The 15446-nt window shown below is 37.2% G+C and overlaps 1 protein-coding gene across 3 annotated transcripts in view; it reads right to left on the bottom strand.

Moving 5' to 3' along the window:
• Window positions 1-15446, bottom strand: part of RNGTT (RNA guanylyltransferase and 5'-phosphatase) — a 191387-nt gene that overhangs the window by 172899 nt on the left and 3042 nt on the right. For 2 of the 3 annotated variants that reach the window (XM_074581167.1, XM_074581166.1), the window contains exons 2-4: window positions 9173-9282; window positions 782-885; window positions 568-656 (exon numbers count right to left, since the gene is read on the bottom strand). In XM_074581167.1, coding sequence (XP_074437268.1) covers window positions 568-656; window positions 782-885; window positions 9173-9282 — 303 coding nt within the window. Of the gene's footprint in view, window positions 1-567; window positions 657-781; window positions 886-9172; window positions 9283-13398; window positions 13496-15446 lie in introns of all 3 variants that reach the window. The other variant, XM_074581169.1, reaches the window with a different exon arrangement.

The following is a 15446-nucleotide window of genomic DNA, read 5'->3' as shown; positions in this document are numbered from 1 at the left end:
TAAACTGAAAACTTATTTTGCTTTGGGTAAAAAAAAAATAAAATTATACTTAAGAACATTCAAATATTCACTGTAAGACAATACACCACAGAAGAAAAACTTAGCCTAATTATCTAGTATCAGTTTCCAGCAATTAATCAGCTGCTATGTGAGATTTGCTAAAGAATCTTTGATCATTCAGTTATCAAATATGACTTCAAGTAAGCCAGACCATCAAATGCCAAAAAATATTTAGACAATACATAACCTGTATTTGCATCAGCAGAAGTTACAAAGACACAATGCAAGTATCATGTATTTGTAGACAGTTCTTAAGCCTGTATATTTTTCCACATTAAGTGGATAGCTGTAATCAAACTGAGGGATGCATGCTAGTTTCTGTAAAAAAACAGAAACACACTAGTTTCTGGAGTAAAAGCAATCAAATTTATAAATGCATAAACACTGTGCTGAGGAAATTCCTTTGCTTAGACTTTTAAGAATAAGAGACTACAGTTACGAGTAAATATAAGATAAATTAACAGTAAAAACTAATGATGGATGTAAGATGGATCTAAGAAGAAATACCTATAAGCTCTGAGGGATTCTTATCACTGAAGTGTTCACATACACGGATAAATGTTTCTGTATTCTCAGGTGTAGGGCACTCACCATGCCTGAAAAACACAGGAACGCAGAGGTTAGGAGACAGCTGGGGGAAAGGGAAGAGAAAAAAGATTAATTACTTCAGTGTGATGCTTCAAATTAAAAGCTAAATATTAACAAAGTACAGACAACTTACCCTTTACACTGGAGCTTTATATATTTAATCCCCTCTTTCTCTATATCATTCCTATCATAGAATCTAGTGGTGTTGGTCAAGTCTACCAGTAAACCCATTTTAACCTAAAAAAAAAACAAACAAACAAAAAAACCAACTTATATATGTCATTCAAATATCAGTGAGTATTGAAAGCAGTAGCAGGGTACAGTTGCAAGTTTAAAAGTCCTTAAATATTGCATTTATTCATAAAATCTATATAAATTTGATTTTACCACTATCACAGTCATCTGTGTTTCTTTGTGAAAGCTGGTGTCTGAATTAGTGCTAGCCATCAATTTAAAAATTTCAGTTTGTTCCCACCAACATTGATAAATAAGAAAAATCTGCTAACAGCGGGAAGGATCTGATAAAGAATAATTTTAACATGTTAAAAGACAAATAAGGTAGAATCACATGCTCTTACGTTTTAAGTTATTAAACACAGGCACATTGGAAGTACCATAAGAAAAATTAACTACTGAGACCTCTATACAAGTATACTCTCAGAAATAACTCCTAATTCATCCATCCATTAGAGTGTAAAACAAACGAGCATATTTTCATGTTTAAAACAAGAATTCCCTTAAATTCTAAGAAACACTTTATTCAAAGCTAAAATGTGAAATAACTTGAAATCTTCAAAGACGCCGTCAGTAATTAAGGTGGCAATTTCAAGCACCCGGATGTTAGGACGTACCTGAACTGAGGCTGCCTTGCCCACTCTACCCTAATGCGTTCCCTTGTGCATGAACTTACTTTTTTAGTGTTTGTTTTTTATAGCTGTAAAATAGGTCTTTTAAAGCAGCCTTGTGGAAGTTACTATGTTTTTAAAAAGCAAGATGTAAAGCAGAAATTCCACTGGGTGGCATCCAGCACACAGAGAACACCAGGGAAGTGCATCCTACTGATCCTTGATCCAAACAAAATTTCCACCAACAATAAACCTCCCAGTAGTACCATGCAAAATCAGCTCGCTCACACACCTGTGTACTGGAAGTATTCCTGGTTTCTTGCCTTATAAGTGGAAGCAATTGCTTTTGGTCAAAATGCTGAATGTCATGCTTTCAAGTAGGATCCTTACCATGAAACCAGATGTGTATTTAAAAGGCATTTTAAGAGTGGTAGTTTAGCAAAATCCTTGTTCCATAGCTTTGTCTTTTTTAAAAATACATCAATAGTGCACTTAAAAGTACATTAACACTGAAGCATGTTATGCATGCAAAAAACCAGAACAGTGCATTTTCAATATATTTCAAACTCCAGCACATACTCATAAAAAGGATTTTGATGGGGTTTTATTTACCTTACGGTCAACAGACTGGAAATAATTTAGCAGTGCAGTTGGAAGAACTACAAATTAAAACATAGCTTCCAGACAATTCAGAAAAGATAAATTCCAATTATTACTGGGATACAATTCAGAAACAGCTGCTTCACACGGAGATGTTATTCAGCAGACCCCAAAGGCAAATTTCCAATTATCTACAGAGCTAGTTAGTTATCCATGGTATTCAAAGTTGTGATGATATACTTTCATAATACTTTTATACTTTCATAATACTTTTATCTATCAGATATTAAAAAGCATCACAATGTTATGTCAGCAGCATTATGCATTTGTAGTGTTATATCCAAATCAGTTCTGAATTCCTCCTTGTTTACTTCAACTTTGTATATTTTATCCAGAATGCTTTATTTACTTTTATTACTGTGTTTGGCAGAAATACAAGCTACTTCAGTAGGGCTCCATCTGAAAACAATGTTACATCATCTGAAACGTCAAATATTTAGTGTCAACCGAGATCCTAAACATACAGACAGACTGACAGCATACTAGCCAGCAACTGATTTTGTAGGAAGTATACAAAAGGCAATTAATTCAATGATTACTTTCCTCCCCCTCCATTCTCAACAGCATTTAGCAAATATCTTAAAGACTACTTAATTCACAAGCAAGAACACACAAAATTTCCATGTGCTATATACTGCAGGTTCATAACACTATGACACTGACATAAACCAGTTCAAAATAAGAGAACGACATATTCCCACACCAGTACTTCTAGGTGATTGTACGGGACAACATGCTAGGGTAGAAAAGTACATCTAAAATGAGCTAGTTCTATGAAAAGTATTTAGATATTTTTCTACTGTTCTACACAAGGAATGGCTCCATGGAGGGAATCCAGAGTATCTTCCAGTAACATGCCGTGCCCCAAAAAAAGCATGAGAATCTCCTTTTGTGTTCTGCACCCGATCAACAGTGTGGATAGAGTTGGGGAAAAAGACAGACATGAGAATCAGGTGTGTTTTCACCAAAGAACTCTAGACTATGAAGTCACATAGATAGCCCCCTAATTACCCTCCTCCCCAACTTCTCCACACCTCAGCTTGATAACCTATCGCTTCCAAGATGCCCTCAGCTAAGGGGGAAAAAGTTATTTTCAAAGTAAGATTAAGATTTAATGAAAATACCATTTTAAAGGAAAGGGTTTTGCATTCAGTTCTAGTCTAGGAAGAAAGAAGACATTCCAAAATGTGAATTACTCTTGAAAAAAATGCTGTATCATTTGATAGTCTGGAGAAAGGGAAAAAGAATCATGAAGAAAACAACCTTTAATAAAAGCATGAGGACAGATTAAAAGGTAACACTGTTTAATACATCAGATTGTTAAAGGAGAGCGAGAAGAAGAAACACAAGCAATTTGCAGAACATAATTTCACATCCTCCCATCTAAAAGTAGGAGACAGAAAATTCCGTTTAGCATTGAAAACTCAAAGACAGTTCCCAACCCCACTGTTCTCAAATACCAGCAGCTTCAAATGGTCCCACCGTAAGCCTCCAAACTTCCCCAAATTCCTGCTGCAATGAAGAATTATCACTGAGAAGATACATGGAAGCATAAAACTTAATTTTATGTCAAAGCTTTTAAGCTTAAAGAATACTCACATGCTTTTCCCTCAACTTTTAGAAATTACTCTTTTGAACATACACATTTACACATTTCAGTTTCCTGACTGACATGTAGAAGGCAGAACGCTACAATGTAATTCAGACCCAAAGTGTCACCAAGTGTTTGGGATGTTGCATTTCATAAAATCATACAATGGCTAGAGTTGGAAGGGACCTTAAAGACCATCTAGTTCCAACCCCCCTGCCATGGGCAGGGACACCTCCCACCAGAGCAGGTTGCTCAAAGCCCCATCCAGCCTGGCCTTGAACACCTCCAGGGATGAGGTATCCACAACTTCTCTGGGCAGCCTGTTCCAGTGCCTCACCACCTTCACAGTAAAGAATTTCTTCCTAATATCTAATCTAAATCTCCCCTCTTTCAGTTTAAAACTGTTACCCCTCATCCTATCACTACATTCGCTGATAGAGTCCCTCCCCATCTCTCCTGTAGGCCCCCTTTAGGTATTGGAAGGCTGCTATAAAGTCTCCCCAGAGCCTTCTCTTTTCCAGGCTGAACAACCCCAACTCTCTCAGCCTGTCTTCATAGGAGAGGTTTTCCAACTCCCTCATCACCTTCGTGGCCATCCCCTGGATCCCCAACAACAGGTCCACATCCTTCTTATGTTGGGAGCCCCAGTGCTGAACACAGTACTCCAGGTCGGGTCTCACAAGAGCACAGCAGAGGGGGAGAATCACCCTCCTCAGCCTGCTGGCCATGCTTCTTTCGATGCAGCCCAGGATGCGGTTGGCTTTGTGGGCTGCGAGTGCACATTGCCAGGTCATGCTGAGCTTCTCATCAGCCAACACCCCCAAGTCCTTCTCCTCAGGGCTGCTCTCAATCCATTCTCCACCCAGCCTGTATTTGTGCTTGGGATTCCCCCAACCCAGGTGCAGGACCCTGCACTTAGCTTTGTGGAACTTCATGAGGTTCGCACGGGCCCACCTCTCAAGCTTGTCCAGTTCCCTCTGGATGGCATCCCTTCCCTCCAGCCTGTCGACCACACCACACAGCTTGGTGTCATCAGGAAAATTACTGAGGGTGCACTCAAGTCCACTGTTCATGTCACTGACAAAGATGTTAAACAGCACCGGTCCCAATGCCAATCCCTGAGGAATGCCTCTCATCACTGGTTTTCACTTAGACATCAAGCCATTGAGTGCGACCATCCAGCCAATTCCTTATCCGCCAAGTGGTCCATCCATCAAATCCATGTCTCTCCAATTCAGAGGCAAGGATGTCATGCAAGACAGTGTCAAATGCTTTGCAGAAGTCCAGGTGGATGATGCCAGTTGCTCTTCCCTTATCCACCAACACTGTAACACTGTCGTAGAAGGCCACCAAATTTGTCAGGCATGATTTGCCCTTGGTGAAACCATGTTGGCTGTCACCAATCACCTCCTTATTTTCCATGTGCTTTAGCATTACAGGAGGATCTGCTCCATGATCTTGCCGGGCACAGAGGTGAGACTGACTGGCCTGTACTTCCTCAGGTCTTCCTTTTTTCTCTTTTTAAAAATGGGAGTTATGTTTCCCCTTTTCCAGTCAGTGAGAACTTCACCAGACTGTCACGACTTCTCAAACAGTGGCTCAAATAGTGGCTTAGCAACTTAATCCGCCAGCTCTCAGTTTAATTTGAACAGAAGAATGAAATACAGCTAAGTGTCTGCTAGAGAGGAAATTCTGAACTACAGGACTCTGGGACTTCTAGCCAGCTATTCCTTTGTAGTTATTACAAACCATTTCAATCATACACAATTGAAGATCTTGTGAAGTGACACTATTCCTCACACACTTCATAGAGTAGTAAACCAAACTGGCATGCAATGCAATTTAGCCAAAGCTATAAAATCATGTATGGCATATAGAGCATATAAGGCCTGAAAGCAGTTTCCTTGCTTTCCAGAAAGCATAAACATTTGTTCTCTCAGTTCATGGGATTAGCTGTACATAACACAGTACAAACTAGAGTGCAAGGATAAAGAAATTTTTAAAAAGTGGGGGAATATGTAATATATCAAAGTATACAATTATGATATTCCAAAAATCCATGCAAAAAACATGGTACCACAGGAGTTGAAACATTTCAGTCACTGAACTGGGGTTATACTATGCTTGCCCTGACCGACCAGATTCTCACCTATAGAATAGATTCTAGTATATGTACATTCATCACACAGGTCCTTTGCTCTGCTCTGAAACCCTGACATCACACCAGTCATTGCAGTCATCCTCTCAGTTACGGTCTCCTAAGTTTGGTCCTAGAAAGTTCTTAATAGGAGCTGATTTTTGAAAGACTATCTAAGCTAAAATAGTCACCTACTGGAAAAAAACTGTTTTTCTAGCCAATGTTTTGCATGAATCACATCTTTCAGTCCACCACACCCAGCCATCGTTGAATGACACAGGTTTGGAAGAAAAAGTAATTCTAAATTGTTGAGCTAAATTTCTCACTAAAACATACATTTATTTCTTACAAGGACTGTTGCAACACTACAATCTTAGACATCACGTTGAAACACAACTGAAACTAGTTACTTTTCTTGCTTCTAATTGTAAAATATAACTGGATAGAAGGAAAAAAAGCTCATTGATAGCTTGACATTCTCATCTTCTACCTATGACAACACCATGATCTTCATACCACCTCCATTCTGCTCATACTTATTTTGGCCAGACTCTCCAGGTCCTCCTACAGTTATAAAAGTCTTCCTCCTCCCTTTCTCACATTCCAGCTACCTCCAGCTGTTAATGCCTTATGCATGCGCTTTTCTGCTGCTGTGCAATTAAATGGGCTTAGCTAGGTTCCCCTTGTACGACCCCAGAAGTTTCTCATTAGACATTGGAACTTGAAAACATCCTCCCCAGGAGGGAAAGATCATACTACAATACACTGAATTCTCTCCAGACCTTGGATTTTTTTTCTTGCATTTCTTGAGGAAAATAGTTTAAAGCAGAGATTTAATTTATCTGTGAAAACAATAACGTGGCTGAAAACTGATAATTAGTTTTCCTTATAGGAATATTGTATCTTGAGCATGCTAATTGCCCAGACATTCTTTTGAGTTAACTGATGTCCTAATTCTTTAAAACAGAAATAAAACTACCTTTTATAAAGCATAAACAGTACAAACCTACCTACTCAAGAAAGACATTAAAAAAATTTGTTTTCACTGTCACTAATTGCCCCTGAAAATTTTTTTATGACACCATTAGACATTATGTCAATATTGGCAATCAGAAGAAAAACAAGGTTGCTGTCCCTCATCAAGTCGGTTTCTAACATTCAGATTTTCAGCAACCAGCTCCATGAGAAAAAGAAATCACACAGGAAGCCTGTTAGAGTAAGTTCCTCCCAGACAGATGTTGTCTTAAATGCTGAACCAGTACCCTCAAAAATCTGTGGCAGCGGCAATATCTCACTATTACCAAAATCCAGATGTAAAGGTTTCTGCTGAAGTCTCTTATTTGGGAGATAGATTATATGGACATAAGTAATAACCAGATTTCAGATGCTATTCATTCTGCAAAGTATTAGCAGTAAAACAATGAGAACCATGCACTTTTGCCTTGAGCTACTTTCCCCTTGGGAAAATGCACTTTTCAAGGTCTCCTCAATTGCACATTTATCTCTTTGCCAGATTGTTGGTAATCTACAAATATAGCACTGCAGTAACCCACTGCAAATAAAAAAAACCCACATGTTTTCAAATAGCAAACATTTGGCAACAATACCAGGGTTTAAGACAATATAATAGATTTGATGAGAACAGGGAGTTTGAAATTATATGTTCTGCTTGTTAACCACAGTTACCAAAATATAAGTGGGGATCCTCATGGTAGTAATTGTACTATCAGATTCTAATCATCTGATGTCACTCAAGACATTACATATTTGTAGTATTGCAGTACAACTGATGGATGTCCTCAGTGGAAAGGCTATGAAGGCTTACCATTATTTCCTTTTTGGTGACAACTCACTAACGAGCAAATAGTCAGAAATTCTGAGTAAGTCTCTGAAGTTCTCTATAACTTCAAAATACGTACAGAATTTTAAATTACTTTAAACCATGAATAAGATTAGTCTTGGAAAATTTCTAGGTATGTCCATTAAAGCCGGTCAGAGTGAAAAACAACATAATGCATAAAAGAGGAACTCAAGTAGAATTTAGATGCATAGATCCAAGAATTCAAACAAGAAAAATCCTACCAGTTCAAGCACCTGGGAACAGGCACATATGCTTCACTGATAGTACTTTCTTATCACATTAGCCCACAGGTACCTCTACCACTGCCACACTGAGTAGCTCACCACCTATTTCATATGTAAGCCTAAATAAGGTTCATAAAGTGAAGATTCCCATATTTTAGTCACCTGGTTCTTCTGATGTTTAAGCTCTGATATAGTTTAAAAAGATCAGAATTATTATGAATTAGATAAACAGCACAAAAAAAGAAAAAAAACACAGAAAAAATGTAACTAGCGCAATTAGTTTTATAAAACACATAGTCAAAAAAATTGTGCTAACCTTCTATATAACAGTTTAATAAACAGATTAAAAGAATCAGGTTGTAGGCCCTTCTTTGCCTGGGAGGTTCAAAATCCCATTTCCCACATCTCCAGATGTACTGGACTGGGCACAACATTTCACAGACCTCTGCACTACATGAAAGGATGGAAAGGTCCTGTTTTCCACCTTAATTGTCAAAGTTGTGCTATGATGCAGAACAACATGCTGAAGTAGCCAGAAATGGGCTAAACAGAGAATGAAGAAATAAGCCAGAAGCAGAACTCTCTAACCCAATGATAAAGGCATTCACCCACCTTCCTGGGTCCCAATCCACGCTGCTAAATTTTTTTTCTATTTATGCATTTTTTTTCCACTAAGAAGTTACTGGATAAAATCCATAGATTATTTTATTCCATCCTTGGGTATGACTTGTTAGATATCATAAAGCATTCAAGGTACCAAAAGGATAAAATTATGCATTGAAAGTACAGAAGAGTTCTATGAAATTCTCCTTTCACTGTTAAATGCTTTCACTCCTACAAGCAAAATTGCAACTTAACATATCCATACACAAGAGTCATTTGTAAAACCACAAACTCAGACCGTCTGAATTTTGACAATGGCATCTCTCCAAGATGCAACAGTAATAACAGAGAAGAGTGAGATTCTTGCTGCTAATACAGTGAACAAGCTGGAGCATTTTGCACAGTTCTTGCCAATAAGAAAGTACTTTTGGAAATTCAGGAGTTGCAGAGAAAACCTGAAAGTGTAAACAAAATAAAAAAAAATTCTGTACAGATGTCCCAAAGGAAGCCATCAACCACTTTTTTCTTAAATCTGAAAAGCAACATTTGAATAAACATTAATAACGAAAGTAATATTTCAATTAATAGAAAATTTAACTTTACCTTCAGACTCTTTAAGTAGTTGGATAACATACTCGGGTGAAAACGATTTTCTTCAGCAACCTGATCATCGTATCTTGGTCCTAACATTGTCTTCAAAGGTAAAAATTTCCCTATGAAAGATAATCAAATTTTGCAGTATTTTATGTATACTCATGTATATGTACACTTACAACTTAGTGATTTCAAAGCAACATGCTGAGCAGACTTAGAGTTCACCTTCAACAAAAAATAGTTGCAGGAAAAGTATCAATGAGAGTTGAATTGGAATATTTTTTAGTTATGAGTTGGCAGAATTCACAAATAAGTATAGAAGATTAAAGGAAATATAGGTCAGCTCGTCTAAAACAAAGTAATTTAACATTTTCAGGTAGGTTTTAGTGTAATTTAAGCTGCAGAGCTACACTGCACAACAGAATAGAGAAAATTTAAATTTGGTACAGTTAAAAACATGAAAATAGCATTTTAAATGACAGTTTGTTACCCAAGCATGTAAATATCAGCTTTGATTACCTGTAAACATAAAACACAGTAAAGATCACTGAAAAAGAAATAATAAATGCATTTGGTCCAGAACAGCTATGCACTACAGATCTTTCTAACGTGGTCCTTAAGGCTGGCTGGAAGAGATGTGCAGCAGCGTTCAACCTTCCCTCCGAAACACAACACCTACATGTGGTTCAGACACCAGGAAAGTTACAAAACTACAACTAAAACTTGACCAGAATTAGTACTTACTGGACTACATCCAGTAGTTATTTTTCATCCACCACAGAACATCTGAAATAATCTCAGGAGATTAATAATCTCTAGCTCTTTCTTTCTGAACCCCAGCAAGGTACAGGCATGCCTTTCCCTCCAATTGCAGCAGGAAGAGGTATTTGGGCAGCACATACTGACCCAACAGCTCTGCCTGCACTTCCAAACATGCAAGAACTTAGAGACCAGGTCACTGTCACCACAACAGCCTGGGAAGCAGCACACCTCCTCCCACATGCACCTGGGACCCTGCACTGCTGTTAGTTGTGGAAAATGAATTCAAATTGGTGGTAAGAAAGAGACCTGGCATATCCGCCCAGCCACACTAAGGTTAATGATATAGGCAGGGAGTAAAACTGGGAGAACCTCAGCATTTCTAAATATTTATAAGAATATTTAAATGAATTACATCCCAAGACTGATCAAATAAACCCTCCCTCAAGAAAACACCAAAAAGTATTGCCTCAGAACTTTCCTCCTCTCCCCCCCCCCCTTTTTTTTTTTTAAATAAAACTGTTTTCATCATAGAATGGTTTGGGTTGGAAGGGACCTTGAAGAACAACTAGTTCCAACCACCTGCCATGGGCAGGGACACCTCCCACTAGACCAGGCTGCTCAAAGCCCCATCCAGCCTGGCCTTGAACACTTCCAGGAAATGCAACCATAAAATTGTATGGCCCAAAAGAGCAGCAGAAATGTTTTTTTAAATGCAGGAAGAACTCCAAATTGGAGCACTAGATAGAAACCTTGCAAGGAAAAAAAGCGCTGCTAGATCCTGATGTCATCAAATTATATTTCTAACATGCTTCTAATAGCAGTTAACCTACCTATTTTCCAAAGGGGGGGGGGGGGGGGGAAAAAGGCAGTTCATTCTATATATGATTACTTTTTTTTTTTTAAACTCCAGTAATTTTTTAAAAACTTTTCCTATTTAGAAACACAAATACCAATACAGTATTTTGAACTAAGGAAAAACATAACACCTATACGATTCCTTAAACTGATACATTTGTTCAGCTGTGTAATGTAGAGTAACAGGCACCATCCACTAGTTTTTACGCACTATTTAAACGTTCGGTTTCAGATCCTCAAGTGAATCAGCACACCCAGCACTAATCCTAAAAAATTGTTCTAAATTACTGACGAAAACACTGCTTTCTCATCAAGACAGAACATTTCCTCAAAATAAAAGAAACAAAATCCTCTTGTTTTCAGCAAAACAAAACCACATGGAATGAAAAGACACGAAAACGCCCATTGTATTCAGCTAGAAATCAAGTTTTGAAAAAGAAGCTCACTAACCTTTGTAAAAATAGAAAAACGCGTGCCGTTTCCACTAAATGAATGCTGTTAAGAGGTTTCTCTATACAATAAATTAAAGTTCATAGTGTTCTCTGTAGACTTAAATTCTATCAAAACATTTTTTATAGTCTCAAATAAGCATTTAACTTTTAGGAAAGAGATATTATAAACCAGAGAAGACAGATAGTTACAGAAATTGAGATGCTTCATGCAACTTGTTAGCTCAGGTTTGATATTAATCAGCAACATGAGAAACAGCCTCACTGTTACACTTGTCTGAAACCACTCCAACCTTTACAGCTAAAAGGAAAGTTATTCAGTCTTGTAGTCAACATACACATTAAATGGTAATAAATTTATAGTCACTTTAACTTCAACTTATTTGACTGTTAGAAAAACTCGTAACTTCACTCTTTTCATTCCACCAGTTATACATCCTCCTCCCTGGTCATGGCTACGTCCCCTCCATTTCCTAATTTCTTGATCTATCTACTTTAATTTTCTCGCTTGTGTTCCCTGTCTCCTTCAACACTATCATTCAGCCTCTCACTCACTATCAACCATTCCACATTAACTTGTAATCTTCCTCTATACAGATGGATTACGCAAATCCTAATTTTGGATTATCTTAATGCGAACATCTATCATTGCCGTTAAGTTTTGCAAAACATCAAGCATGCTTAAAAGTGTTTTCATTAACTTTGCCGCTTGTCATTCCCATCCTAATATATCCACTCACCCATTACAGAACATGAATAATGTACAAAACTTTTTTTAGCCAAGGCATTCAATTAAGAGAAGGAGCTGCACTGACAAAAGAGTTGATGGACACATTGGAAAACTACCATCCTTTACAAGATGCTGGGAAAAAAGAATAGAGTTGGAAAACATTGCCTGGAGGTTAAGATTCTAAGATTTTTTTCCTGTAGCATCTAACTAGAGACCGTACAAGCACACTGAAGACTCTCCTTCAGTGTGATTGTACAGTGTGATCTAGAAGACGTTCTCCATCTTCTAGAACAGAGAACAAAAACGTTCATTCTCTTCTCAGTAGTGCACCTTGATTTAAGGACCGATTTTCACTCTGATTTCCTTCTGAGCAACCATAACACATTCCTGTTCATCACCAGGAAAAGACATGCAAAGTAGTCTTGTCAGCATCCCCTGCAGCATTTGAACATCTTTACATAGCTGCGGAAGTGATGAGGATTTTAACAGAGCCCATTAACTATCAATTCCAAAGATCAAACATGGATCTTTGGAAGTATTTAGGTGCCCAGCTTCTACAAATTCCAGTTTGGTGGTATCATTGAGAAACAGAGTTTATATGGCAGCAAACAAGCTACCTGACAAGGTTAGAAGAGAGCAGTGAATTAATGTAATTTTGTTCCAATTTAGGTAAATTTTGTAATCAGATTATGAAAACAATAGTTCTGGGGTTTTTGGTTGGATTGTTTTCCTTTGTTGTTGTTGGGTTTAATAAGTTACGCTTCTCTGCAATATAATTTCACATTATTCCTATTCAGTAAGCACTATATTCCTAATTTACATTCTTGGGTTTTTTTCTAAATTGCGACTGCTACATATGTATTAAAGATCTTGAATACTATCTCATACTGTTTCTTTTATAACAGAAAAAACAAACTTCCCTACGTGGCAAATTTGCTATTTGATCTTTGTACAGAAGCTTGAAAATCTTCCTTGCCTGTGTACATATAATCCACAGAAAATCTGAGATTTAATTCTGAGAAAGATTTCTAACCTTTCTGAGTAATATGGACAAGTATAAATGAGGAAGTAGCTACAATTTCTGCTACAGTTCTGCCCTGTATCTTATGCTAAAGAAGTGATGTAGTAAAAACTGGTTGCAACTCAACTTAAACCTCCATGCACAAGCATTTGAAGAGTAAATAACCAATTCTTTAAGTTGAACAAAGTAATATGACAGTAACAAGGTGATATTTTACATGGATATAAAAGCACCCCAAGTCATTAGTGTATCTAAATTAAATTATGATAATAATTGTAACTCAATTGAATTCTCAAATTAAATTCAAAATGTTACTGGAACCTTGATATTTGGTGATTGCCTACTTCCACAATTAAGTTCAAATTTGTCAAACAGTTTTGGAAAGTGGATATTAAAAACCATTTTCCAAATTAGTTACCTGTATAACAGATGATATTTCTTTAGGTTGAAAAATAGGTAAAAATTCTAAAAATAAGAGCCTCATGTGTCAGTGCACAGACATCAAGTGGATAAATCTGAGAGAAATCAAAGTGAACAATGTAAGACTTCAAATTTCCTACATATACTTGCTCTAATTTTGGCACATTTTTTATCTTTTCTTAAAACTTTAACTTTAGAGCATAACAGTGAAAAAGCTACCCTTAATTTAGCTTAATTTTCTTTGACATGAAGCTATCAACTCAATAGATGACAGCAGCCACTCATCATTTATGACTATGGTACATTTAGGTCGAGCATTGATTAGGAAGGCTAGACTGTGTAAAGTGACCAAGGTTAAGAAAGGGAAACTTGAATAAGATGAAATTGTAAAATCCACAAATTGTAAAATCTTCTATTTACAGTGTTCTCTTTATAACCATAAGCAATATGGAAGTTTTTAATAGTATTTCACCATTCTGCACGCTGCATGTAAGTCTAGAACAGGATTAACAAACATGAATCAATAGAAGGCGATTGAAAGACACTGCCGAGACACTTGTCATGTCTTTTCTTCAATATCTTGCTACCACTCTCCATGGCAAAACCAAAATGGACTGGGTTTTCAGTGGTTATAAAAAGTAGGCACCTGCAGAGATGGCAATGCCAAGGCACTAAGGCTGAAGCAGCCCGATCACTTTAGATCTAAGAGTTCAGAGCAAGCTCTTTTTATCAAGCATGTGATTGAGGTGCTACCCCAATGTAACAAATGTGTAAATGTTCCATTCCAAACTGCTATACCATAAAACCCGTAAGTGGCAGCAAAACACCAACGTTTAGAAAAGTGAACAGGAAAATAACGGGAGATAGATCAATTCACCTACTTCAGAATGAAGGGTCCTGTTAACCTGAATGAACCTAATCTCACAAACAGAACAGCTCCAGACCTCATTAGTACCTGTATTTGGTCACCAAGAAATTCTGGATGCCACAACCATAAGACAAGAGGGTCATGACCAAACAGTTGATGAATATTAGTACACAAAAGCCAGACAAACCTTGCTTAGCAACATTATTACTATTACACTATCAGATGGGAATAAAGTCATATACAGATGCTTAGGAATTTGATTGAAATGCTAATTAAAACTAGAATATAACGCATCTGGGAGACATTACCAATATCCATAAACTCTAAAAATTATGTCTCAATAAAACTGTTGGATGTCTTTGACTGTAAAGCAGCAAAAAAGGATAGAAGACTCATGGTTTACTATGACTTTCAGCAAGTTGTACGCACAAAAAACCTAAACATCAAGTGAACTAATATAAGAATACATTACAATAAAGCAGCCAAAAAATGAACCAAGCACTTTCCTTTTTTTTTTTTTTTGTGTGTGCAGTAGCTTCTTGTGTATGATCGCACTGAATGGAAAAGAATTACCTTGCACTTGCTGAATAAACAAACACACAAGCAGTGATGGCACAGCGCATGACATGCTGATGAACTGCATTCTTGCTTACTCTGTTACTATATTTGAAAAGCCATGGCTTAAAAGATGGACAAACAAGAAAAAACAACAACTTCTACAGATCAAAAACTTGCTGAGAAAAAAAACAAAGAAGAGTTATTGGTCTATCTTTGTCATGGTCAAAGGCTAACAACTTAGGCTATGAAATCTCTTTTAAGGAATTTGAGGGAAGCCAGTAACCCACAACATGAACAACTGAAATCCAATACTGACAAATGCCAAATAAAGCACATTGATGGAAAGATTAAGCCTACTGAGATGTCTTACTGGGTTCTAAACAAACCTGTAAACAGTCCTCGTTGTCTTCAGTTCCACAACCAACTGCCATCAAAAAAGCATAAGAAGATGATGCAGAAACATGGCATAGAAAACACGGGAACTGTAACTGTTAAGCAAATTGTGGCACAGTGACATCTAGAATAGTATGCCGAGTAGCAAATGCCGTGTTTTGAAAAAAAAAACCTTTAAATTATCACAGATAGTAAGACGAAAGGAGTGAAAGCTAGAAAATATTGTA

Source organism: Larus michahellis, chromosome 3 (assembly GCF_964199755.1).
Source record: "Larus michahellis chromosome 3, bLarMic1.1, whole genome shotgun sequence".
Lineage (NCBI taxonomy): Eukaryota > Metazoa > Chordata > Aves > Charadriiformes > Laridae > Larus > Larus michahellis.
The sequence above is the reverse complement of the archived record's forward strand: the minus strand, read 5'-3'. Positions and strand labels throughout refer to the sequence as shown.